The 24,294-nt window shown below is 39.3% G+C and overlaps 2 protein-coding genes and 1 long non-coding RNA gene across 3 annotated transcripts; all 3 read right to left on the bottom strand.

The window, feature by feature from the left end:
- Nucleotides 1–5,905: 5,905 nt before the first annotated feature.
- Nucleotides 5,906–9,304, bottom strand: LOC116222315 (fucolectin-6-like). The gene is made up of 6 exons (XM_031575924.1): nt 9,285–9,304; nt 8,767–8,838; nt 7,799–8,096; nt 7,175–7,329; nt 6,379–6,661; nt 5,906–6,124 (listed from the first exon to the last, which is right to left on the bottom strand). Exons 2-6 carry the CDS (start codon nt 8,831–8,833, stop codon nt 5,974–5,976), a joined length of 954 nt encoding a protein of 317 aa, XP_031431784.1. The 5' UTR covers nt 8,834–8,838; nt 9,285–9,304; the 3' UTR covers nt 5,906–5,973.
- A 9,446-nt stretch (nt 9,305–18,750) lies between these two features.
- LOC116222317 (fucolectin-like) lies at nt 18,751–20,153 on the bottom strand. The gene is made up of 3 exons (XM_031575926.1): nt 19,958–20,153; nt 19,159–19,441; nt 18,751–18,933 (listed from the first exon to the last, which is right to left on the bottom strand). The coding sequence occupies exons 1-3, from the start codon at nt 20,136–20,138 to the stop codon at nt 18,783–18,785; spliced, it is 615 nt and encodes a 204-aa protein (XP_031431786.1). The 5' UTR covers nt 20,139–20,153; the 3' UTR covers nt 18,751–18,782.
- Nucleotides 20,154–20,645: 492 nt separating this feature from the next.
- LOC116222318 lies at nt 20,646–23,043 on the bottom strand. The gene is made up of 3 exons (XR_004164603.1): nt 22,972–23,043; nt 22,275–22,342; nt 20,646–20,760 (listed from the first exon to the last, which is right to left on the bottom strand). It is a non-coding gene; the product is annotated as an uncharacterized LOC116222318 (long non-coding RNA).
- Nucleotides 23,044–24,294: the final 1,251 nt, after the last annotated feature.

Here is a 24,294-nt window from a genome sequence, read left to right as displayed (position 1 = left end):
CATTACACTCAAAGGTCTCGGAAAACCCAGCAGGAATAGAGGAGATTACGGCACACCTAAAAAGGATATAGTCTAAAATAACTCACACAAATAAAGGGTCCTTGAGCATAAACTATACCAACTATACCATAGAGTAACACATGGCATAGTGTGCAGTTATTAGAAGAAGAATGCATGCCAAAGTCAACAATACAAAGAACAGCGTGTCAATTCAGAGCTACTTTGGTGTCAACATGGTGTTGGTGTCACATACAGCCAAAAATTGAGATACCAATTTTTACCTGGGGTTGTTGATGCCATTGTTGTTCAAAGAATTTCCGATTCGGATTTCAGCTCCACGAAGTCTAGTGGGACCAGCATCCACCGAGTTGGTAATTATCACAGAGAAGACTTTATATTTTTGGAGCAAATCCACTCTCCACCAAGGGTTGACATGAGCTTTTGTGTGAGTACAGGAACCATGGCCCCATATTCCGTCACGATTCCCATCAATGGCATTGTATGCAAATCCATTGCTATGAAGGTCTGACTGAGTTGCTTTCCCTCTTAAAGCCACATTCTCACCTGCATGGAAACAATGAAAGAACAATGACAAATTAACAACTAGACTAACAATTATGTACACCATGTCCTGTCTGAAGTGGTTGAGTATGTTTTTTGGCAATTAAATTGTTTTCAACCGGGGTTCTCATCTCTCATCTACTGCTCCTATATTTACATTACATCAGATTAATTTAGCTTCTTTTTCGGACAGCTTTGACCATGTGCAGAAAAGTATACTGTATGTGTTTAGTTGACAGGAAGTAAATGCCTCTTGATCTTAAACAAGACATTTTCTAAGATTCGTCTTCCATTTCATTTACCGAAACATCTGATCAAGTGTGGGGATACTGAAAAAATAATGTCTATATTTTAGATTCATTTGAATAGTTCTAAAGCTTTCAGTCTTGACAAAGACATGTGCAAAGTTGGTTCAATATTGTTATTTTTTTACATGCTTCTATTCTAAATTAAATAAAAACCTAAATATTTCATGTATGTTGTGATACATGTGCTATATTTACAAGGACAATGCTTACCATTTGGTGCTGGATAGCCATACACCTCCACCTCACAAAGTGTCAAAAGCTTGTTGTTTCCAGGCAAAAAAACATTAACATAGCGGCCCTCCACCCCTTTATCCCAGCTGAAGGTGAGGGTTCTTCCAGCTGGGATAGACGATATAACCCCTGCCCTAAAAGCGAAGTCAAAAATGAACATTTAGTTTAGAGGAAAGGTTTAGGGTACAAAAAGTAGGTCAGGAATGAACTCTGTTTTATCTCAGTGAAACGGTTCTCTCAGACATATTTACTTTACAAACCACCTACTGCAATACATTGATAATAGGGGAAGGAGGCGGCAGAGTAAACAATATTCATTATCACTTTCTTTTGTCAGTATACAATAAGCTAATAAACTGTTTTTACATTTGCAGCTGCTCATTGAAATGGACCGTAGGCTTATGCATTAGAAGTTCTGAAATAACCTTTCGACCCAGTCACTTTCAATCAGTTAACAACTAGAGCAAATGATAATCTTACAGTCGATTGTGATTGCCATTGTCCAGCAGGTAGCTGCCAATACGAATCTCAGCTCCGTTGATGTATTCAGCGCAGCAGTCTCCTCTGTTGGTGATGGCCACTGAAGTAATAGTGTACTGCCTCAGTAGATCAACCCTCCACCAGGGATTAGTCTGTGCATCAGTAGCAGTGCAAGATCCATGATGAAAATGTGGGTCACGATTTCCGTCTATGGCATTGTGGGCATCACTGTACCCTGATGAGGGGTTTTCAACCAGGTCTGACTGGGTGGCCCTTCCATACAATGCTAAATTTCTAGCTGTAAAGAAATATTTTTCACATCAATATGACTTGAACAAGAACAGCGTATCCTATTTTCTTTTCTTTGTTAATCTGTGTGAAGCAATGCAGCATTTTGCCATGCAACAATCTGCTATTTGTTGAAGCATGGTTTTATAAGCAACTTGTACTAGTATCATCTTCTAGTTCATTTTCATGGTGTATGGTCATGTGAAGGACATAAACACACTTGTCATTCCATCTCGCTGTCTTCGGTATGCACTATGCAGTTCTGTCGTCCGGGTCAGACCAAAAGCGTAAACAAAGCTTTCACAGCCCAACATCATTAACTATATCGCCAAAAGACATGAGTTAGCATGCTAGCAGTAACGAGTGTTCCTTGTGCAGTTTGTCCTCTCCTGTCCTCTGTGTAGCTCTGGCCAGCTGTGCCACGTCTGATTGCGCAATGAGGTGCACCTGGTAAATCCCATGGCATGGGTTTGGTGAGTTTTACTTGAATGGTGGAGTGTTGTTCACCCCATAGGGCCACCCAAGGGCATAACAGTGAGGTTTCTGCATGCCAGTTAGGCAGTTAGATTGCTAGTGTTTGACCAGAACTCCTCACTGCTGCTTTAAATGTCTATTACATAAAATAATAAATGCTAAGTATAATTTTGCATTGCCCTGTCTTTAATATGTGTCATTACTCACTAACAGAATAGATAAGTGACAGAGACAATGAGTCTGATGATTGCCCAAGTAGTTGTACTGCGATGACTGAGACGCCTGTTTATTCAAATCACATTTTCTGTGAGAGAGTAGAATGTAATATAGCTGGAATGTAAACTAAGTCATCTTAGTTAAGTGATCTCTGAAATGTTTTGTTTTGTAATATTTGCTAACTCCGATTCCATGCCGACAGGAACAGGCACGGCATTTACTTCCACCTCACACAGTCAGATGCTGCTTGTACCCCCTGCTGAATATATTCACATAACGGCCCTCCATCCCATTGCATTGGAATGTGCTGGCTCCCCCTGCTGGTATGGAAGAGATCACCGTGCACCTGTATAGGATGGTAAGAAGGGCAACAATTTGCATATAAAAGACATTCATAATTTGTATATATTTAAACACACTTGTTCATGATTCAATTTCCCTGTCTCAGTTATGATGGGATCTAAAGGCATCACCATTCCGCATTGGTGTTGTCATCTTTGACAAACACACCAATTTAAAGTAATAAATAAGAGAAAAAACACAAAAAGACATTTCTGAGGAAACCATGCTTATGACTCCATATAATCAGCTGGTACCTTGGGTTGCTGTTGCCGTTGTTTTCCAGGGAGTTGCCAATGCAGATCTCAGCTCCGTTGATCATCTCAGCATAGCAGTCCTCTCTGTTGGTAATGGTCACGGTTGTGACTCTGTATGACTCCAGCAGGTCGACCCTCTAGCAGGGATTGGTCTCAGCCTCTGTTTGCACACAGGAGCCGTCCTGGGGCATTCCACTTCCCTTCCTATCAGCCTCAGTGTGGACAGCAAAGTGTTCTCAACGCGTAGCAAATAATCCTTGGTCCAGGCATGAGCTCTCTTTGGGTGGTGTTCCCGTTTATTATGAAGGTAGAAATGTGTACATAAAATTGGTCTTTTCACCCAGTGCTGTTTGCTTAATAAATAAGATGCTGTCGGTGAAGTGGGTTTCACGGCTACGGTAAGAACCGTGTGTTCCCCGCCATCCACACCTTTCCCTAATTGATTAATCTCACCTGTAGATTTACCCAATTCCCAGTGACGTGCCACACCCAGTGCAATACTCCCCCAAGTGGCTAAAATAAGTACTACTAAAATAAACCTAACTAAATGGTGGATAGAAATGGCTTCTACAATCATGGCTATGACTTTAATGTCTTATCCTTTGGAGAAATGCCTCAAAACAGCTGAATAAACACAATAACTGTACCTAATGCAGAGGCTTCAGCAACACAGAAGCCATCTCCCACAAGAAGCATCAGAAGGAGCAAACACAATACCTTCATTCTAGGAGGAGAATCAAATCAATATTATGGTTGCACGTCTTTTCACACTGCAGCCATGATGAATCATTTTACAATAATTCACTTAACATGAAACAGTAATGCTTTTTATACAGTGCCTAAGTGTCATTATTAGAAGCAAATATAAATGATCACTGAAAGCACTGAAATAAATGGATTCTAGGAGCAAGGATTCAGCAAATAAAAGCAAACATACCTTATAGTGTGATATCTCTATTGTTGTCTTGTTCAGGCTGTCCACAGAGCATATGGCTCCTGTGTGTGTATGTATGTGTGTGTGTATAAGGGTATGGATGGGTAAGGCTGATTTTAACATGCATGGGGCAGGGTCCATACACTCCCTGAGGCTCAGCCTGCCAGAGCCTGTCTCTTCTGACCAATAAAGTGTTTGCTTTCAAATAGCCCTCAACAGAGCTCCGTTGGTTGTGCCTTAACACATGTATCCCAGGAGTAAAGAAACACACACCACAGACAGTGTGTCTTCGGCATTTAAATTACTGAGAACTAAGAACTCCGGCAAGGGAAGCGTCACACACGTATGCAGGTCTTTGTCAAAGTGTGTCAAGGTTTGTTCTCAGAATGAGGCTGGCAACTCTGTGCAGGGTTCAGTGTGGGGTATTTATTAAGTATGTCAATGTCAAGCCCAATACCAGCTATACAGTTTACAACTTGGACACCAGCCAAGAGTTTAGCCTCAGAATTTTTATTTGGATCACAGAATAGTGTTTTTGTTCTTAATTAGACAAAAGTGAGGGGGGATAACCATAGACGTAAAAAGCCTGGTTGTGTTATGCATTAACAGGCGATTATTACTCCATTGTCTCATCTCCAGTACTTCATCTGTAGGTGAGAGGGTGTCCCTGTGCAACAAAAGTAGTCGTTGTGCTCCAATGGAAATACACAAAACAGAAACCCCTTTATTTGAGGCAAATGCTTAATATTCATGTTATAAAGACAGTATGGGCATTGTTTACAAATCTGTTATGACTACTGTGGTATAGTGATTATATGAAACTGATGTTGACAATGAATCGCAGTGGCCATAATCCGCCGGGGAGCTGACAATAGTAGCTGTCTAAGTTAACAGTGGAGCGACATCAGTGAAGGCTGACTTGCCATGAAGACAGCAGCTCTTGGCTGCTTTTCGGACACCAGCTCTGTGCTTCTCCTTATTAGACAGATAGAGGCCAATGTCATTAAAAGAAGCCATTGTATAATCATTGTGAAGCTCACTTAGCTTCTGAATGTCTGCTGCAATATTTCTCTCGATACCACAGTCTTCTGTCTTGCCGAAAGTTGACAGTAGATTAACCAATTCAGTAGATCAACCCAAGGGTCAAGGTGAGCAAGGCAAAATACATTTTCAGGTAGGTCAAGACTGATGAATAGAGTTAGGGTTTCTGGCTGTAAAAATCCCAAGCAGTGTTTTGACATTCATTTGACCTCTGGCACACTCTCCTTTGGCTAATCTCCTTGCATATCTGCTGAGCTGACAGTCATGTCGAAGATAGGTAAATGGGCACATCAGCATGTAGTTACTTGTGAAGCTGCTCTGAGACCAAGACAAAGAAAAATGATGTGTAAGATGACATGTACAAAAGCTCTTAAAGCACATTGCTACATCTGGACTGCGTCCCGTTACTGTTTCAAGAGATGAAGTCACCTCTGAGCAGTAGGGATAGGAACTGCTCCACTCAAGCTTGTGAAATGAACCATTCATGTGTATTTGTAGAATGTAAACACTCAAAACCACACAGGAGTGCATTTCATTCTTTAATTGGCCTTGATTCATCACACAACAGAGCACAATAATTCAATATGAAAAATCCAACACTCCCTGGAGAAATGGAAATAATTTTTTATTTTTCATTACACTTACTTAGACTATGTACCTACAGGTAGGAGAGCGAGAGACACAGAGAAAGAGAGATGGGCATAACCTTCACTTTGTTCATCAGACATCCAATCATTGCTGAGGACTTTCATATGACAGATATAAAATGTGATGCCAAAATATACAGCTACAGGAATATTGGTGTACAGATGGCTTGTCTCCTCCTGTGCTGTTTCCCTGGACTTTAGTCCAGCGGTGATCCATATACCTCCACCTCACAGAGTATAAGAAACTCTGCACGTCCAGGAATCACCACGGTAACATAGCGTCCCTCCATCCCATTACACTTAAAGGTCTCGGAAAATCCACCAGGAATAGAGGAGATTACGGCACACCTGAAAAGGATATAGTTAAAAATAACTCTAACCCTAATAAAGGGTCCTTGAGCATAAACTGTACCATTCTGTCATTGTTTTAGTAAGTATTCCAAATAGTCTAGTCCTGTCAGAGATTTTGTATAGAGTAATGGGTGGCATAGGGTGCAGTTAATATAAAAATAATGCATGCCAAGGACAACAATACAAAGAACAACATGTCAACTCAGAGTTACTTTGTCACATATAGATAGAATTGAGATACCATTTTTTACCTGGGGTTGTTGATGCCATTGTGGTTCAAAGAATTTCCAATTCTGATTTCAGCTCCATTCAGTCTACTGGGAGTACCATCCTTCCTGTTGGTAATTCTCACAGAGAAGACTTTATATTTTTGGAGCAAATCCACTCTCCACCAAGGGTTGAGATGAGCTTTTGTGTGAGTACAGGAACCATGGTCCCATATTCCGTCACAATTCCCATCAATGGCATTGTATGCAAATCCATTGCTATGAAGGTCTGACTGAGTTGCTTTCCCTCTTAAAGCAACATTCTCACCTGCATGGAAAAAATGAAAGAACAATGACAAATGAATAACTAGACTAACAATTATGTACAGTTAAGAGCCATGTCCTGTCTGAAGTGGTTGAGTATGTTTTTTGGCAATTCATTTACTTTCAACGAGGTTACTCAACCCTCACCTACTGCTCCTATGCTTACGTCACATTAGATTAGCTTTGCTTGTTTTCTGGACAGCTTTGACCACGTGCAGAAAAGTATACTGTATGTGTTTAGTGGACAGGTAAAAGTAAAGTAAAAAGTAAAGTAAAATGCCTCTTGATCTTAAACAACAAATGTACTTAGATTCATCTTCCATTTCATTTACTGAAAAATCTGATGAAGTATGGGGACACTAAAAAATTATGTTTATATTTTACATTAATTTTAATTGTTTAAATTACATACAAATTAAATACATTTTTTCATGAATCTATTATAAATGTTATAAAAACCTAAATATTTTTATGTATGTTGTGATATGTGTGCTATATTTACAAAGACAATGCTTACCATTTGGTGCTGGATAGCCATACACCTCCACCTCACAAAGTGCCAAAGCCTTGTTGTTTCCAGGCAAAATAACATTAACATAGCGGCCATCCACTCCTTTATCCAAGCTGAAGGTGAGGGTTCTCCCAGCTGGGATAGAGGATATAACCCCTGCCCTAAAGGTGAAGTCAAGAGTTATAGTGTTTTTTGTACACATGTCAAATATTCAGCATCATTACATGAAAACAATTACTTTGTCTGAGTTCGCCTTATCATGATTAATCAGACGGAATATCTCTACTTATTTATTTACTTAATTCATTAATTGGTTGATTAGTTACTGAATACAGTGCACTCCTTGCATACCATTGTAATATGTTACAAAATGAACATGTATTTTGGGGCGAGGGTTTAGGGTACATTGTACCCCAAACTTAAAAAAAAAAAAATAACACTGTTGCCTCAGTGAAGCGGTTCTCTCAGACATATTCACTCTACAAACCACCTACTGCAATACAGTGATATCAGGGAAAGGAGGCTGAAGAGTAAACAATACTCATTATCAGTTTCTTTTGAAATTCTGAAATAACCTTTCAACCCAGTCACTTTCAATCAGCTAACCACTAGAGCCAGTGATAATCTTACAGTCGATTGTGATTGCCATTGTCCCGCAGGGAGTTGCCGATACGAATCTCAGCTCCGTTGATTCCCAGAGCGCAGCAGTCTCCTCTGTTGGTGATGGCCACTGAAGTAATAGTGTACTGCCTCAGTAGATCAACCCTCCACCAGGGATTAGGCTGTGCATCAGTATGTGTGCAAGATCCATGATGGAAATGTGAGTCACGATTTCCATCTATGGCATTTTGGGCATGACCTTCCCCTGAATGGGGGTGTCCAATCAGGTCTGACTGGGTGGCCTTTCCATACAATGCTACATTTCTACCTGTAAAAAAAAAATGAATATGTCTTGAACAACAACAGCGTATCTTATTTTCTTTTCTTTGTTAAGGCAAATCCCAAAGAAGAAAGGCTTGACTGTGTAGCCACCCTGCTCAAAGCCACATTCTCTAAGAGGGAATACAGTACATTGATGAATTAGTTAAAAGCAAGACATTGCATATGGATGAACAGTGTATTTTGAAACATTCAATTTTGTACGATGAAAAAAGCCCATCTGCGGTAGATCACCGGAGAAAGATTCATGGTTTGATCATGGGATAATATTGATTATTAATTATTTTAAATGGATAATGGCTCCACCAATTGGGGAATTAGAGAAATTGGTCAGCAAAACTAACTGTACAGTATCTAAGTATCATGCAACGAATGCTATAATTGCTATAAAGAAATGAATGCAAAAATATTCTTTATAATATATTTATTCTTCATTTTATTTTTATTTTAGTCTTTACCATATAGAATTTTACATTGTGAATTAGATAAGTATCAGATGTGAAATGCGGACATCCAGTAATGACAAGATATGTTTTTACCAGTTCCATTGTAACATGACACTCTCACCTTTCTCACCCATCTGAACATATGCATTCTGTATGCAGAACAGATGTCATGTGTAATGTGGCATCTCACAACCAATCAAAGCTGTGGTTTACCTTGATATTCAGCCAGAACTGTCAGTCCAAGTAAATGAAGAAAGCAAAGAGACAAAATCACCCTCATCCTGGCTGTAAAGAAAACAATAATGTATAGTTAGTGTGGTACTGATTCTGATATTCGCTAACGCTCGGTCGATACGCCAAAGCCTCAGTTTGATATTTCCTGACATGACCTCACTCTCGATTAGTAAGTAGTTATTATTGCCTCAGTATGATGTTAAAATTACAGGGCAAATGCCAAACACTGTTCTGGTGAACCCAACAGCGAGAGCTTTTTTATTTTGCTAAAATACAAATACTTATGCTCGGATTAAAAAAATGAGCTGTGGCACAATACATATTTACAGTGTCTTTAGACATTCAGAAACTGCACAGAATTAATATATACAATAATAACTGGTATAAAATAAATGCAAATATACAATACATAATAATAGAAAAGGAATAATAAATATAAATATTAATTTGACAAGTTTATTTAGTTTTTAACACATACTACAACACCACACACTCACCTCTCCGGTTGGCAGATTCAATGTTCAGACTCGGGGAGTGCAGTCTTATATACACAACCTGCAAATTTGTTATTGTTTTGTTATTACATTTCCTTGTTCCTTCTCATCAGCACAAAGGCTTGACTTTGTAGCCACCCCCCTCAAAGCCACGTTCTCTAAGAGGGAATAAAATAAATTCATCAATTAGTTAAAAGCAAGACATTGCATTGCATGCCATATGGATCAACAGTGTATTTTGAAACATTCAATTATTAAGATGAAAAAAGCCTATCTGCGGAAAGATTCACAGTTTGATCATGGGATAATATTGATTATTAATTATTTTAAATTGATAATGGCTTCACCAATTGGGGAATTGGATAAATTGGTCAGCAAAACTAACTCTACAGTATCTAAGAAGTTTTTTCAGGTGACAGTTTTGAGTCAAACTATAAGTATGTATGTATATGTGTATGAATGTATGTATGTATGTATGTATGCATGTATGTATGTATGTATGTATGTATGTATGTATGTATGTATGTATGTATGTATGTAAATAAGTATGTTCCAATATGAAAAACACACTGACCTCTTCTTTACCTTATCCAGTACACATGGCTTAATCAGTGTAATCTGAGATCATGCTATAAATCCTTGGTCAAACTGTCGTGTTGAACTGTTAGCAAAAATCAACCCAGGGCATAAACCTGCACTCACAGATCAGGAAGAAATACCAATCATTCAACAAAAACCCAGAAACCCATACAACATTTTAAAACGGTCCAAGATACAGAAACAGAGCTTCAGAACCCCTCCACACGGACGGCACCAGGTGTCCCAGACAAGGCCCTTGGGTCCCTTTGGTGAAAGTCCTTGATCAAGGTCGGTTCCTCCGGTCCATAACCCTTCTAATCAATTAGGTGTTGTAAGAAATTACAGTATATCCTTTATGAAAACATGAGATTTATTGTAAAGCAGCTGCTGTGACCACCGAAAGTTGGTCAGCATAATCTAGAGATGGTCACTCTAACATTAAGCCTACTAGAAAGTTTCCTTCTGTTTTATAGGGCAATTTAGTAGAAATTGGGTCTATACGTGAAAATATGAACTGTCCAAATATATAGTCACAGTAACAGAGGGCTGTGCAGTCTAAGGCAGCTTTTTTGCACTTGCACTTCTTACATTTACAGGAGACAATTTCATAGCTGGACTGCCCTGCATCTGGTAGGCATGTCCAGAATGGTTCATAATTACCCTCAGATGTCTTTGCCCCATTTACAGGGTGAAGGTAGCTCTGGTGTAGATACCCGCATCTGATCCCACACATGGCCTCCCTAGTAGACTGCCCGCTTAACATACTCCTTATAGGCAGCCTTTGTTGGGGGGATTGACTGCACATTGTGCCGTTTCACAAATAATTTCCTTCTAGCATGGTCTATTTCTGTGAATGTGCTGGATCAGTCATAGAGCAGGATGATAAAACTCTCTATTGTGGCCATTACCTCCTGTGGAATGTCATGTGGGGCTGAACATAGCTCTAACAGGCTATTTGTTAGCTCTGGAAAGACAGCCCAAACAGCCCATGCAGTCTTTTTCCCATGCCCAGCAAAGCTGTGTCACAGCCAATCAATGCATGAAACACAGGAAGAGCAGGAAGTTCTGCAAGTCTGCTTAGGGGTGGGAAAGTTTGGTCATGCTTTTGCCACCAAGAATTGGTTCCTTATCTTTGGGGTCAAGATAACTATCTACTCTTCCTTATTCTTTAATTATAAAGAATTCTCAGGGACAAGTAATCAATCAATCAATAAACAGTGTGCAGTTTGTGCAGAAGTGGATCCTTATCTCAGGGAAACAGTTTTTCCTCAGCAAAGCTTGATACTGTGTCACAGCCAGTCAATGCATGAAGCACAAGAAGAGCACATGGCTTCTCAGGTCCAAGTCCACCTGAGATTTCATGGGCTGCTACGTATCGAAAACTTTTTCCAGTACCAAATGCCAACCAAAGCTCATCCGCTGGCTTTAGACCTTAAGCTGCTGCCACCGCCAAAACCACAACATCGGTATCAACAGTTTGGATCATAATTCTCTGGTGAACATTTTTTGAGGCATGAGCCACATGTAATAACATGCGGGTATCAGCTTCCTCGTGTGTGCATGGAGAAATTTAGGACAGATCAGCTAGGGGTGGTTTGCTGCGGACTGCTACATCATCTGTGAAAACAAGCTGTTTATCCTCCTGCACAACATCAAGCCATCTGAGCAGAGCATCTGAGAGGAAGGTGAACAACTCAGTCTTATTGCTGTCTACTCTGAGAAAATGTTCAGAAAGTTTCTGATTAGACAGTGAAATGACTCGTGGGCCACACCCCTTCGATAAGGAGAGGGAGAGAGCTGTCCACAGTTTCGAAGTTGGCATTAGCATGTTGACTGTTTCCATGTAGGCTGTCAATGGAACTCAATAAAAAGGGTCTCCCTTAATCTTAAGATTTACCTTCTTGACCTGTTCATCTATTTAAAAAAAAAAAAAACACACACATATAACTCTACCCCTTCAAAGAGGCATTCAGAAAATGACTATTACGAAGCAGGTAAAATAGCCTGTAATGTTTCAGTAAAGGACAACAAGTTTTGAAAAGATTGAAGTCTATATTTTACAGTGCATTAGCAAAAATATAGCAGATATCTGTGTGATGGTCACATAAACTAGGTGTTTTGATATAGGTACTGAGAAGTCAGTTAAAGGCTCTCCGGTACCTTTTTATATGTATGCTGGACATAAATCCAGTCTAGCCATATATATATATAAGTACATGACCCCATCTGACTAGAATAATGGGATGAGTAGCAACCACCTAGGCCTTCAAATTAGGAGGCTAGCACTTTAACTAGAGACGCTCCTGGGTTGACTGAAGGCAGGTGAACGCTCAAAAGGGGGTGGTGGGAATGTGTTTGAATGGAGTAGTGGCGGCAAGCTAAGGTTTATGAATTATCTGAGACAACTTAGACAGCAAAAGGCCTATTTTTGTTTCAAACTAGTTTTGTTTCTTTATTTATGTTTATTGTTTACATTTTCCACTGAGGTTATTCTCAAGTCCGTTCTAAAAGCATTGAGGATTACCGGAATACGGAAGATTCCTTCCAGCTCGGGAAGCGGTGAGAAGGGCGATATTTCTTTTTTGTTCCTGTTTTACGCATGGTAATGCCTTGCGATTTTTGAGTTAGAAGAGGATTGGGTTTGTTTTTGTGGATAACGTTTTGGATTACTGTTACACACGGGATTGTTCCTGAAACGGGCTGGGACATTATCGCGGAAGCAGGCCGACACTTGCGGCCTGTCGGAACGCTGGCACTTTAAATACAGCTGGAACAGCTGGGACTTGAAAATACTGGTTTCCAAGAACTTTATGTTAACAACACGAGAATATTTTCTTTATAAGGTTAATAACCACGCATGTATTGTTGTGTATACGTGTTTCATTGTATGTATTCTCTGCCTAAATACGTTAATACAGATCCCCCGATTTTATGAAACAGCGAAATGTGACGAGTTTCTGTTTGATGCAAATAGAATTTGTTATATCTGTGTCTGTGGTATCTTCCTACAAAGTACAGTCTCATATCAAAAGCAACCTACCATTTCAAACTGGCGTTAGCACGTTAACTACTTATGAGCATATGACAAATATGAACACAAGGTTTGTTGCAACAGTCTCTCAGATGAATCTTTCAACCAGCATGACTTCCCTAGCAACCAGCATAGCAACCACTTCTATTACCATAGCAACAACCATGACTACCCTAGCAATGCCCTAACAACCACCTAAATTACCCTAGCAACAACATAGCAACCACTACTATAATGACAACCTAGCAACCACTATGGCTAGCAACGCCCTAGCAACCAGCATAGCAACCACTTCAATTACCATAGCAACCACCTAAATTACCATAGCAACAACTTAGCAAACACTACTATGATGACAACCTAGCATCCACCGTAGCAACCACTATGACCAGCAAAGCTACCACTTCTATTACCATAGCAACCACCATGACTACCCTAGCAACGCCCTAGCAACCAATTAAATTACCATGACAACCTAGCAACCACCATTGCAACCAATATGTTTACCTAGCAACGCCCTAGCAACCAGCATAGCAACCACCTCAATTACCCTAGCAACAACCTAGCAACCACTTCTACTTTTCCTTTGGTAATGGTACTGGTATTTCCATCAGGAAATGTATTTAGAATTCTTACCTTTTGCATTGCATGCACTGGTATTTCCTTCAGGAAATGCATATTCTAGTTTACATATGCTGTGTGAATGTTTTATAAGTGAGCCAAACTTGCTTTGTTAATAAACAGAGGTTACTCACACTTCACGCTGGAACTTCAATTAAACTGTCACAAACATATTTCGGTCAGGGGCTTGTGTTTCATCCCCACACGATCATCCCAGTTATCACAGTCCTCCTTTTTCATTATGTTAGTAGGCAAGCAATACTAACAGGTTAGCTAACCAACATTAACCTTAGCTAACTGGATGTCTGTGTAGGTCTGGTCTTGGTCTGGTGTTGGTCTTGCCAATGCTTCATAAAATTTGACATGGAGTCCCTGGATAATGACAGTATTTTCACTGCGGGGAGCCATAAGGTGTGCTGCACTGTTATGTTCTTCCCACTTTCAGCTTTGAGGACAAAATAGTGTCGATATTTCCAGCCAGGGAAAAAAATGTTTTAACTCAAGGTTATCATATGGACTTGTAGTTTTCTCTGTTGTCTTCTCGTGACCTGTTGGTTCATGAGAGATTTGCCAATTTTAACAAGCAAGCTTGTGGTGGATGGCAAGCTTGTAACATGTAGCCCTACAAAACATGTTCAGTGTGTCACTAACTTGTTGAATATTTCTACCGATTGTTGTTTTAAACATTAGAAGCAAACATGGCTCCAAGCTTAGTAGTGACTGGGCATTAAACAGTCTACTAACATGAGCCAATTCACATTTCGAGCCATTTTGTGAAGTGTCAGCAAGTTTAGAGGAAAATACAATTGTCTTGGGTTTAACTTACTGGTCTGGCATGTAGCTAAACTTCTCTGCAGGAAAATGACACTTCTGGCATGTAGTAAAGCTGGGCCGAAGGGCAAACAACACTCTTAAACTTCGCCATTATAGACATAATAATTTCCCCACACACATAAGCAATTAAAAATGCCTTTAAAAAAGAGCTGGTCTGGTGAATTCTAGAATGGTATCGATATCGTGACAACTGTGTTTGGAGATAAGGCAAGAAAAAAACGAAAAATATAACAATGAAACAGTCACATGATAATAAAGAAGCTGAAACAGAATGGGAAACACATACTTTTCGTACACATGAACTAACAATACCAGGGTTTCCATCAAACTCATTTATGCGGATTCATTTAAATTCAAAACAAAATGCGAATCAGTGTGCGTTTCCTCCAGCTGTGTAATGCAAATTAAAAATGGACACTCTCCTACACAAGGGAGAAGTCTTTAACTGCTGTGGGATCAAAACGCAAGGTTGTCAGGGCCTTTAATGGGAACACTTGATGAACAAATGCAAATTTATGCGAATAGCGAGTTAATCCACTGCCCTCTATTGAATAAAATGTAAATTAAAAGATTTTATGAGAATTTCAAACGTCCCTAGTCAGGATTTCTTATTCGAATTGTAAAAAGTTGGATGGAAATCCAGCTAATGTATTTTGCCAGAATATCTAATTATTCTTCCCTGTTTCTCCTAATAGTTCATAATGTTGCTCTTCGTGGAAAAATCCGAGTCGGAACGGACCACCATATGGTAATAGATATTGTCATGGATACAGTGGCTCCTGCACACACACTGCTTATCATGACACCCTGTGGTGACGAGTTGATCTGCTGAGAAAATACATAGGAGACTCTGTGGTCATCACCAACAGAGGAGAAAGCTGCTCAGAGAAACTGAATGGAGCTGAGTTTAGGGTTGGCAACTCCGTCAAATAAGATAGGAGACAGTTACCCGGTGTAGGTGGTGTGTTAGGTTACCACCCAATTTGACATTTTTGTGGAGTGCATGATATTGCAAATTGTGTATAAATAGGTTTGTGAGGTGGAGGTGCATGGATCACCACTAGACTAAAGCCCAGTGGTGCTGCAACAGATAACACAAACCATCCACTGCAGACCTAGAAGACAGTCATTGGATCACTGCATTGTTTAAAAAATATATGATATAATTATCATATAAAGGGTTTATTTATTTATTAATTTATTTTTTTAACATAAAAACACAATGAGACAAATATCTACAAACATGTACGAGAACAGCAACAAACAGTTGACAGAACACAACAGGGGATGGGGGAAGGGTGCAAGGATGACACCTTAAGACAGCAGACTATTACATAGACATGACATTACGCAGAAATAAGTTAGTGACTATGAAACATGAAACAGCAGAGAAGCTGCACGCTCCATGGTCAGCAATTCCTTATAGTCCCTCAGCCATGATTCCTTAGTGAAGCAAGCTGGTTTGCGTTCCTTCCAATTTAGGAGGATGAGTCTCTTTGTGGCCAAACAGCCCAATGTCCAGCGCTGAACAGCAGTCCTTCCAACAACATTGTCCGGCTTCAGGCCCAGTAGGCATATGTTGGGACCAACAAAAATGCTATTACCTCCGACCAGAGTGTTTTTACAGCTGGGCATTCCCAAAGCAGGTGTAATAATGTACCTCGCTTGCCACATTCATGCCAGCATAGATCTTGGTGTTTTTTGTCCATCTTGGATTGTGTGACAGGGGTGATGTATGCCCTATTAAGAATTTTGAATTGTATAATCCTTACAGACCACACAGATGATAGATTTGCTTTTTTGAGGCGTTGGTCTACTTCCGGACATGAAGCAGGCGTGGCTCCCTCTTTACATTTCTTACTAATAACCGATGCTAATTGAGCAAAGACCATATTGATTTTTGAGTTGTTGGAATGGAAGGGTTTGGTCTCTATATATCTGTCCAACTGTAATTATACCCGCCCTCTGCCAGATATTAGGGTACGTCCTCCTGCAGAGAGGTTTACCCCAAATAGGGCAAGATGGTAGAGAGAGCCCCTCAATGCTGAGTCTCCTGTGCAGTTGCTTTACAATAAAGCATGAAAACTGAATAATGATGTTATTCATCCAGGACTCCAAAGCCTCCCATTGATCTTGGGATAAGTCATTTGTTGTACGCAATTCTGGGCTTTTTATTATTCCAAAGGAACTGAGTAAAGAGGGATTTGATATCTTTAAACCATTTTGGTGGGACGTTAAGAGGAATAGAGGAGATAATATGGGAGAGCCTTGGGAGAACATTCATTTTCAAGGTTTCTGCTCTACCCCATAGAGAAAGTGGTATGGCCATCCATCTATTGATGTCCTCTTTAATGGACTGGAAAATGCCAGGGCCGTTAAGGCTGAAGATTTTCGTAATAGGAGAGACAATGTTAGTTCCTAAATATTTAATTCCATTTGTTTTCCACATAAAGGGAGTATCCATCAGATCATGCTTAAATGTGTTTGAGTTAAGTGGGATTGCCTCACTTTTGTTCCAATTTATCTTATACCCTGAAAAGCTACCAAATAAGTTAATTAAATTAAGAACTGCGGGTATAGAGATAGCTGGCTTGCTCAGGGTAAGAAGGATATCGTCAGCACACATATTTAATTTTAAATCATGTCCATGAATATTTACTCCGTGTATGTCGCCATTAGAGCGAATTGCACATGCTAATGGTTCTAAAGCCATAATAGTAGGGGACTGACCGGACAACCCTGCCTCACACCTCAGTTTAAGGGGAAAGGTTTTGAAATGAATCCATTAGTTCTGACATATAAAGGGTTTATGATGTAAAGGCTTAAATCATTCAAATCGTAAAATTTGTGTCACTCTAAATGACTGAAATGAAAAAAGAATAAGGGGTTATTTTTGTAATGCCTATAAAAGTAAACAAACGCCAGTTTCCAGATTTCTTGTCAGCGTTTGAAAATCAACACGCAGGCAAGGGTTAACATTTCAGAGCAAGAAGCACAGAAAGGGACACAACTCAGCAAAAGTCTGTTTAGTCTTTTAATAAAAGAATTAGGCAGCAGTTTTCCAATCCAAAGATATTAAACCACACAGCAAAGAACTTTCACACAAAAGGTTTAACCAAAAACAAATCAGCACTCAAACTGAGTATCAGAGGAGAATATGGGGAACTAAATATTTCTGAAGATTCCTGCAAACCAAAACAAAAATCTCATCAGCACTCAAACTAAGACTCTCAGAGGATAATATAAGAGACTGAAGATTCCTACAAACTTACAATTGAAGACACATTAGGAACTCAAGTCACACTCTGTGACATGGACACAGGTATTTAATGCTAACCGCAGACTAAAATTGTTAGCCAGCTTAAATACACACTCCGCTACTGGTTTGTTTACAGGTGATACAAGGGATGTGGGCCACAGGTGGATTTCTAGAAGCTAGGGAACTGAAAACTGCTCTTTGGCACTGTCTGGTGGCCCCACCAGATGTGAGGTAAACTTTACTGAAGAGAGAGTCACTATTCAGACGACTCGTCATCCCAAAGGCAGGCCTGAAACTACTAGTTAGTAGAATCCAAGAAGTACAGTGCAGCTGGCAACGAAAGGTGCAGTATGACACCTTAGGTAAAGGTTAGGTAAAAGTTCACTTCAATCAAGAACTCGGGTCCCTGACAAATTTAAATGTATAATGTCTACCTCCACTTGAAGTGAGCGTCCTAGAGGTATTGCAACCACAACTGTCCTACATTTATCATTCACACTAGAAACATTGCTGCAGTGGCGTGACACAGTGAATATACTGATCTCTGTTCTCTTGTAAAACATTTTGTCATTGATTTCAGTGTTGAATTAAATCAACAGTGTGCATCAATTTAGGTATGTTTTTATAGGTAACTAGAACTGCTATCATCTTCAAATTCATTTTAAGGTAGGCTCATATGGTGATGAGAAGGACAGATACACACACCCGTCGTTCCTGATTCCAATCCAGGCTGTGAACTTGTTCTGTGATTCGATCAGACCACCCAAAGAAAATGTAAGAAAAGCTTTCACAGCATGACATGCCAACTATATCACCAAAAGAAATTAGTTATGCTAGGTTAGGTAGTTGCTAGTTTTCGACCAACCTTTTACAACCCATGGCAAACTGGTTTAAACTGGTGGCAACTCCAACATTCTATCCATGCAATATTAGTGCAATTGCACTCATTGTTAAAAATGGTTGATTTGTTCCAACAGCTAATCATATTTAAATATGATCTCTGTTACGTGTACCAGTAATTTTGTATTTCCAGTAATATGAACAGATTACATTTTTATAAATGGAAGTGTTGCGCATGACATATTCAGTACAACAATACATTTGCTGTATTTTGAGAGTAGTTCATGCTATCCATCGCTGTTTAAGATATCCATCCTATGCGCTGTTTCCCTAGGCTTTAGTCCAGCGGTGATCCATATACCTCCACTTCACAGAGTATAAGATAGTCTGCACGTCCAGGAATCACCACGGTAACATAGCGTCCCTCCATCCCATAACACTCAAAGGTCTCGGAAAACCCAGCAGGAATAGAGGAGATTACGGCACACCTAAAAAGGATATAGTCTAAAATAACTCACACAAATAAAGGGTCCTTGAGCATAAACTATACCAACTATACCATAGAGTAACACATGGCATAGTGTGCAGTTATTAGAAGAAGAATGCATGCCAAAGTCAACAATACAAAGAACAGCGTGTCAATTCAGAGCTACTTTGGTGTCAACATGGTGTTGGTGTCACATACAGCCAAAAATTGAGATACCAATTTTTACCTGGGGTTGTTGATGCCATTGTTGTTCAAAGAATTTCCAATTCTGATTTCAGCTCCACGAAGTCTAGTGGGACCAGCATCCACCGAGTTGGTAATTATCACAGAGAAGACTTTATATTTTTGGAGCAAATCCACTCTCCACCAAGGGTTGACATGAGCTTTTGTGTGAGTACAGGAACCATGGCCCCATATTCCGTCACGATTCCCATCAATGGCATTGTATGCAAATCCATTGCTATGAAGGTCTGACTGAGTTGCTTTCCCTCTTAAAGCCACATTCTCACCTGCATGGAAACAATGAAAGAACAATGACAAATTAACAACTAGACTAACAATTATGTACACCATGTCCTGTCTGAAGTGGTTGAGTATGTTTTTTGGCAATTAAATTGTTTTCAACCGGGGTTCTCATCTCTCATCTACTGCTCCTATATTTACATTACATCAGATTAATTTAGCTTCTTTTTCGGACAGCTTTGACCATGTGCAGAAAAGTATACTGTATGTGTTTAGTTGACAGGAAGTAAAATGCCTCTTGATCTTAAACAAGACATTTTCTAAGATTCGTCTTCCATTTCATTTACCGAAACATCTGATCAAGTGTGGGGATACTGAAAAAATAATGTCTATATTTTAGATTCATTTGAATAGTTCTAAAGCTTTCAGTCTTGACAAAGACATGTGCAAAGTTGATTCAATATTGTTATTTTTTAACATGCTTCTATTCTAAATTAAATAAAAACCTAAATATTTCATGTATGTTGTGATACATGTGCTATATTTACAAGGACAATGCTTACCATTTGGTGCTGGATAGCCATACACCTCCACCTCACAAAGTGTCAAATTCTTGTTGTTTCCAGGCAAAAAAACATTAACATAGCGGCCCTCCACCCCTTTATCCCAGGTGAAGGTGAGGGTTCTTCCAGCTGGGATAGAGGATATAACCCCTGCCCTAAAAGTGAAGTCAAAAATGAACATATAGTTTGGAGCAAAGGTTTAGGGTACATTAAGTAGGTCAGGAATGAACTCTGTTTTATCTCAGTAAAAACGGTTCTCGACTTAGACATATTCACTCTACAAACAACCTACTGCAATACAGTGATATCAGGGGAAGGAGGCGGAAGAGTAAACAATATTCATTATCACTTTCTTTTGTCAGTATACGATAAGATAATAAACTGTTTTTACATTTGCAGCTGCTCATTGAAATGGACCGTGGGCTTATGCATTAGACATTCTGAAATAACCTTTCTACCCAGTCACTGTCAATCAGTTAACAACTAGTGCAAATGATAATCTTACAGTCGATTGTGATTGCCATTGTCCAGCAGGGAGCTGCCAATGTGAATCTCAGCTCCGTTGATTCCCTCAGGGGCGTAGTCTCCTCTGTTGGTGATGGCCACTGAAGTAATAGTGTACTGCCTCAGTAGATCAACCCTCCACCAGGGATTAGTCTGTGCATCAGTAGCAGTACAAGATCCATGATGAAAATGTGGGTCACGATTTCCGTCTATGGCATTGTGGGCATCACTGTACCCTGATGAGGGGTTTTCAACCAGGTCTGACTGGGTGGCCCTTCCATACAATGCTAAATTTCTAGCTGTAAAGAAATATTTTTCACATCAATATGACTTGAACAAGAACAGCGCATCCTATTTTCTTTTCTTTGTTAATCTGTGTGAAAAAATGCAGCATTTTGCCATGCAACAATCTGCTATTTGTTGAAGCATGGTTTTATAAGCAACTTGTACTAGTATCATCTTCTAGTTCATTTTCATGATGTATGGTCATGTGAAGGAAATAAGCACACTTGTCATTCCAAGTAGCTGCCTAGGGTATGCACAATGCAGTTCTGTCGTCTGGGTCAGACCACCGCACAAAAGCGTAAACAAAGCTTTCACAGCCCAACATCATTAACTATATCTCCAAAAGACATGAGTTAGCATGATAGCAGTAACGAGTGTTCCTTGTGCAGTTTGTCCTCTCCTGTCCTCTGTGTAGCTCTGGCCAGCTATGCCACATCTGATTGCGCAATGAGGTGCACCTGGTAAATCATATGGCATGGATTTGTTGGGTTTTACTTCAGTGGAATGGGGGAGTGTTGTTTTTCCCATAGGACCACCCAAGGGCATAACAGTGAGGTTTCTGCATGCCTGTTAGGCAGTTAGATTGCTAGTGTTTGACCAGAACTCCTCACTGCTGCTTTACATGTGTATTACATAAAATAATAAATGCTAAAAAAGCATAATTTGACATTGTCCTGTTTTTATTATGTGTCATTACTCACTAACAGAATAGATAAGTGACAGACAATGAGTCTGATGTTTCACTGCCTAGATCCAATTTTTTTTTACCACCTATTTGCATCTACTTTTAAAACTGACCCATATCCGATTCCTGTGTTTACACTTCCTTAACACTTGAAACAACCCACATGCGTACAAGTTTGGTTACTGAAACGAAAGTAAACAACTGGCTGGCACAGCAATGGATGCAAACTAATTAATAAGCGTCTTCAGCGATCTGCAAAGTATTGGTCCTATTTTAAGGCAAAGAAGAGGAGATAAGGAGAGCCCTTTATGGCTTGTGAAAGTAACGTTACACGTCATTAAAATGCTGAACAGTATAAGATTGTCGTATTTTCAATGATGTGTGAATTGGAATGACAGGGAATATCCGATCTGTTCATTCCCATGACAGTCGCACTGGCAGGTATTCGATTAATATCTGATTTATTTCCACACGAGTGACACCCGAAACGGAACTAAGAATATCTGATTCCATGTGCTTTCTTCCTGTTTATACATAATATATCTTCGGTCTGTGCCACATTGGGTCACTTTTCCCAGGCAATGCAATCGCAGCCTAAGAGATACTCAAGACAGCATGACTGTCTGCAGAGCTGAAGGGGGAACTTAAACTTGACATGACATTGAGCTTGACAGATCTTAAGGTTCCTCAAACATATATATTTTTTTTTGCAACTTTGCAATAATTGTACTATACCAGTCACACAAATTTGATAAAATAATGATTTGTTTGTTATCGTGACAGACAGTGTGATAACCATATCACAGTTTAACAAATAAACAATCACAGTTTGTCATTGTTTACCTTGAGGTAGCGCCACAACTGTGAATCCTGACACACCAAGGAAGATCGTCAGGAAAAGTGTCCCCATTCTGATTAGTAAAAAAAAATCTTTTAGCAGTCATCCCATGAGAAATATTCTCTGGAATGGAAATCAGTCTCATACAGTTTAATATCTGATGGCCTCATAATTGAAGTCTGTGCCACAGACATGAAGATTGAGGAGCCTAGGTAATTCACAGCACTAGTTTTACAGAACTTTGTATGTAACAACAGAACTAAACAAAAAGAAAAAAACATGAAATAAATGACCATGTTATTAAACTGAATATTATCCATAGGAAAATTATCCCTGACAAAATGCTACACTGTGAATACAAAACTCAACAACTATTTACTACATCTGATGTCATGGAAGTATGGAGAGAATATTCAAAGCTGGGTTTTTTCAAAGTGCTCTCTCTCTCCCTCTCTCTTTTCTCACAAACACAGACAAACACACAAACACACACACAAATACGCACACACTGAGATTGATGACTGATTTTTCCAGGTAAAACTCCTATAATAACTATAAAATAAACACTTAGAACCGTCTACTTCAGAATGTTGTTGTCGTTGTTTTTTTTTTTTTTTTACTCTGGAGAGCCTTGTACATTAAAATAGAATTAAAACATAGATTGTCTCTGCATGGACACAATGGAAGTAATTTCCCTCCTACCTTGACATGGTCTGCTTCTTTTGATAGGCGTTGGAGACTTGTGTTTCTCTGAAAAAATGCTGAAGTGTTGTATGGCTTAGCTTTCAGACCTATTTAAACCCCATCAGCCAGTTGTTATCCATTAACAAGTCCTTAATTGAGGAAATTCTTGAAAATACGGTTGTCAAAAACAAGAAGCAAACAGTTAATAAAAGAGATAATAATAGTCACGTTCTGCCATGCCTCAGCAGCAGTTTGACCTTGTATCTAGCTATTCAGTCAGCTACTCTGATAAGATAAACACAATGGGTACAATAAGGAAACATTTTTATTTTTATGTTTTCCAAAAGCCCAAATACAGACACACACACACACCCATTCAAAGATTCACTGGAAATATAGTGTGGAAGATTTTACAGTGTCCATGATATTGCAAATTGTGTAAAAATAGGTGTTTTTATTTGCTGGCAGTTAATGCTTAAACTTTGTAACAACACCTGAATTTGCTCTGTGAACTTGCAGTAACATCTAAAGTATGACTGTGAAATAATCCAAGAGAATATTTAAAAAATGGGATTTTCAAAGTTCTCTGTCTCTCTTACACACACATACACAAACACACGTGCACACACACACAAACACACGTGCACACACACACACACACACACACACACACACACACACACATATTCTTCAAAGTTCTCTCTCTCTCTCTTTCTCTTTCTCTCTCTCACACACACACACATACACAAACAGACACACACACACACACAGACAAACACACGCGCATGCACACACTGAGCTCGATGACATATTTTTCCAGGTAAAACTCCTATAATAACTATAAATAAATACTTAGAACCGTCTTCTTCAGAATATATTTCAGTTGTTGTTCAATGTTCTTGATTTTGTTTTTGCATTACTATGGAGTACATTGTACATTAAAATGGAATTAAAAACATAAATTGTCTCAGCATGGACATAATAGACATGGTCTGCTTCTTTTCTTAGTTGTCGGAGATTTGTTTTCCTCTGGAGAAGTATTGACGTGTCAGATGGCTTAGCCGCCTTCTGACCTAGGTAACTCCACCAGCCAGTAATTATCCATTAACAAGTCCTTCTTAATTTTAGAAATTCTAGGCCACTATCTAGAGTGCTTTTAAATATGGTTGACAAAAACAGGAAGCATGTAGTGAATAAAAGAGATAATAGTAGCAAAGTTCTGCCATGCTTAAGGACCACAACAACAAGTTGACCGTGTATCTAGCTAATCAGTTAGCTATTTTGATCAGATAAACACAAAGGGTACAATAAGGAAAGAATTTTATTTCAGAGGTCCAAAAG

Source organism: Clupea harengus, chromosome 11 (assembly GCF_900700415.2).
Source record: "Clupea harengus chromosome 11, Ch_v2.0.2, whole genome shotgun sequence".
NCBI lineage: Eukaryota > Metazoa > Chordata > Actinopteri > Clupeiformes > Clupeidae > Clupea > Clupea harengus.
This window is presented reverse-complemented; position numbering and strand designations above follow the sequence as displayed.